The sequence below is a fragment of the Aplosporella prunicola genome (genome assembly GCF_010093885.1).
Source record: "Aplosporella prunicola CBS 121167 unplaced genomic scaffold K452scaffold_7, whole genome shotgun sequence".
NCBI classification, from domain to species: domain Eukaryota; kingdom Fungi; phylum Ascomycota; class Dothideomycetes; order Botryosphaeriales; family Aplosporellaceae; genus Aplosporella; species Aplosporella prunicola.
In genome coordinates this window covers 576,225-578,133 of record NW_022983535.1, presented here as the reverse complement: position 1 = coordinate 578,133, position 1,909 = coordinate 576,225, and the positions used below count along the sequence as shown (strand labels likewise).

Genomic DNA, 1,909 nt, shown 5'->3' with positions numbered 1-1,909 from the left:
AAAATACCGCAAGCCAGCCATCCAGGCCAGGTCAGCAAGCCAGGTAGTCGGCCAGCCAGGTATCCAGCAAGCCATTCAAGCCAGGTATCGAGCCAGCGAGCCAGGTAAACAGGCCACGACCATCAACCGCGCCGCGCCGCGCCACGCCGCACCGACAGACAAGGCCCCCGTCCGCATCCCTCCGTTCCCATCCCAACGCAACCCGCAATCCTTCCCCTACCCAGCCCCAGCAACCCAGCAAGCCAACACGCCCATTCTCCCTTTTTCGACGCGCCGCGCCCGAAGCGGAAGGTGCGGGCGGCCGGAACGGGACAGGCGAGGCCGGGGTGGGGGGGTTCCGCCCGGGGCGCGCAAAGCCGCGCCCGCACGCCTTCGTGCCTGCCCTGAGCCAGCCTGGCCCTGGAACCTGAGCTGAGCGCGCAATCACTAATCGTCGTGCGCGAGTGGACGAGCTGCGAGTGCGTGACTCGCCGTCCGTCACTTCTGCTGCCGCTGCCGTCCGCACCGCCGGGTTCGCGCAAGCGGATTGCTGATCGCTGATCGCTGATCGCTGGTAGGGACGAGGGAGGGTCGGTGCTGCGCCAGCAAGCAAGCAGGCAGGCATGCGAGCGTGCGAGCGCGCGCGCGTGCGGCGTGCAGCTTGGCTGGCGTGTCTGGCCTGGCTGGCCTGGCCCGACCTGCATAGATAGGTAAGTAGGTGGACCGCCGCCTACGTACATACTACGTAGGGGCTTAGAGGGATGTGCGTGGGAGCGCTCAAGCGTGCAAGCGTGCAAGCAATCAAGCAAGCAAGCCAGCTGCTGCCGGATCGGTCGTGGCGAGCCACGGGTGGATGGGCGGCGGGCGGCCTCAAACGTGGACGCGCGGGCAGGGCAAGGCAGGGCAGGGCAAGCTCAAGAGCGGGTGCGGGTACGGGTACGGGTGCGGGTGGACGAGGGGAGGCGGCCATGGTCAGCTACCCAAGGTAGGTAGGCGTGGAGTGGGCATAGCATGGAAAGGGCATGGCAATGGATGGCATCAAGGCGGGACGGACCGAGTCGACGCGTCGGGGAAGGGATCCAGGGAACGCCAGGGAAAAAAGCTACCTAGGTTTGCTTTACGGCAAGGGCCTAGCACCAAGTTTGCGAGCGAAGGAAGGGCAAAAGGGGAAAGGGGAAAAAGATGGGCCGGCTTGGTTTGGCTTGGCTTGGCTTTTCGTGGGCTGCGATGGGAATAGCACTGGCCCGGACGGGACAGGAGCGCCCCGACGCGGCTGGCGGGCGCCGGATCAGGGAGCGCCAGCTCCGCACTTGGCGGCGGCAGCGGCGGGCGGTGGCCATTGGGCGGGCTGCTGGCGCTGCTGGTTTCGGCGGCTGGCGGTGCGTGCGGTGCGTGCGGTAGGTGTGTGTGTATCTATGGAGAAGGTCCACGGTGGAGGACGGCCTGCGTATGGCACGGACGGGATGGCCAGACGGGGGGGAATGCGTGTAGGTACTGTACGTCCGTCCGTCCACGTACGGAGGGGCGTATGCTAGGTACGAGGGAGGCTATAGCTAGCTAGGTAATGTACGAGTATCGATCGTATGTATGTACGTACGTATGTATGTATGTTAGGGATGCTTGCTTGTCTGGTTGGCGTGGGGGCGTGGATGCGCGGCCGGGCTCGGCAATGGCACGGATTGGGTAGGCTGCGTGCGCTGTTGCGTGGGCGCGGGAAGCTCGGGAGTTGGCCTTGCTGCTTGCTGAGCTGGGTTTGGTTTGGGTTGGGGGTTGGCTTTGTTTGGGGTGCGTGTGAGAGGGAGCGAGGGGAAATGAGCGTGTGACGGTGTGGGTGGGTGGTTGTCTGGGCTGCGGCGTGTGTGCTACCAGTCTGTTTTGGCTTTTTCTTGTCGGCCAACTGTGTTGTTCATGGAATGATGGCTTTTTTTTT

At 64.5% G+C, this 1,909-nt stretch overlaps 1 protein-coding gene across 1 annotated transcript; it reads right to left on the bottom strand.

Moving 5' to 3' along the window:
- Positions 1 to 1,085: 1,085 nt before the first annotated feature.
- On the bottom strand, positions 1,086 to 1,909 carry K452DRAFT_316884 (uncharacterized protein; the record flags this gene model as incomplete). The annotated part of the gene is made up of 2 exons (XM_033544008.1): positions 1,086 to 1,109; positions 1,290 to 1,909. A coding segment is annotated over one exon (373 nt), but the record flags the coding sequence as incomplete, so codon positions are not given.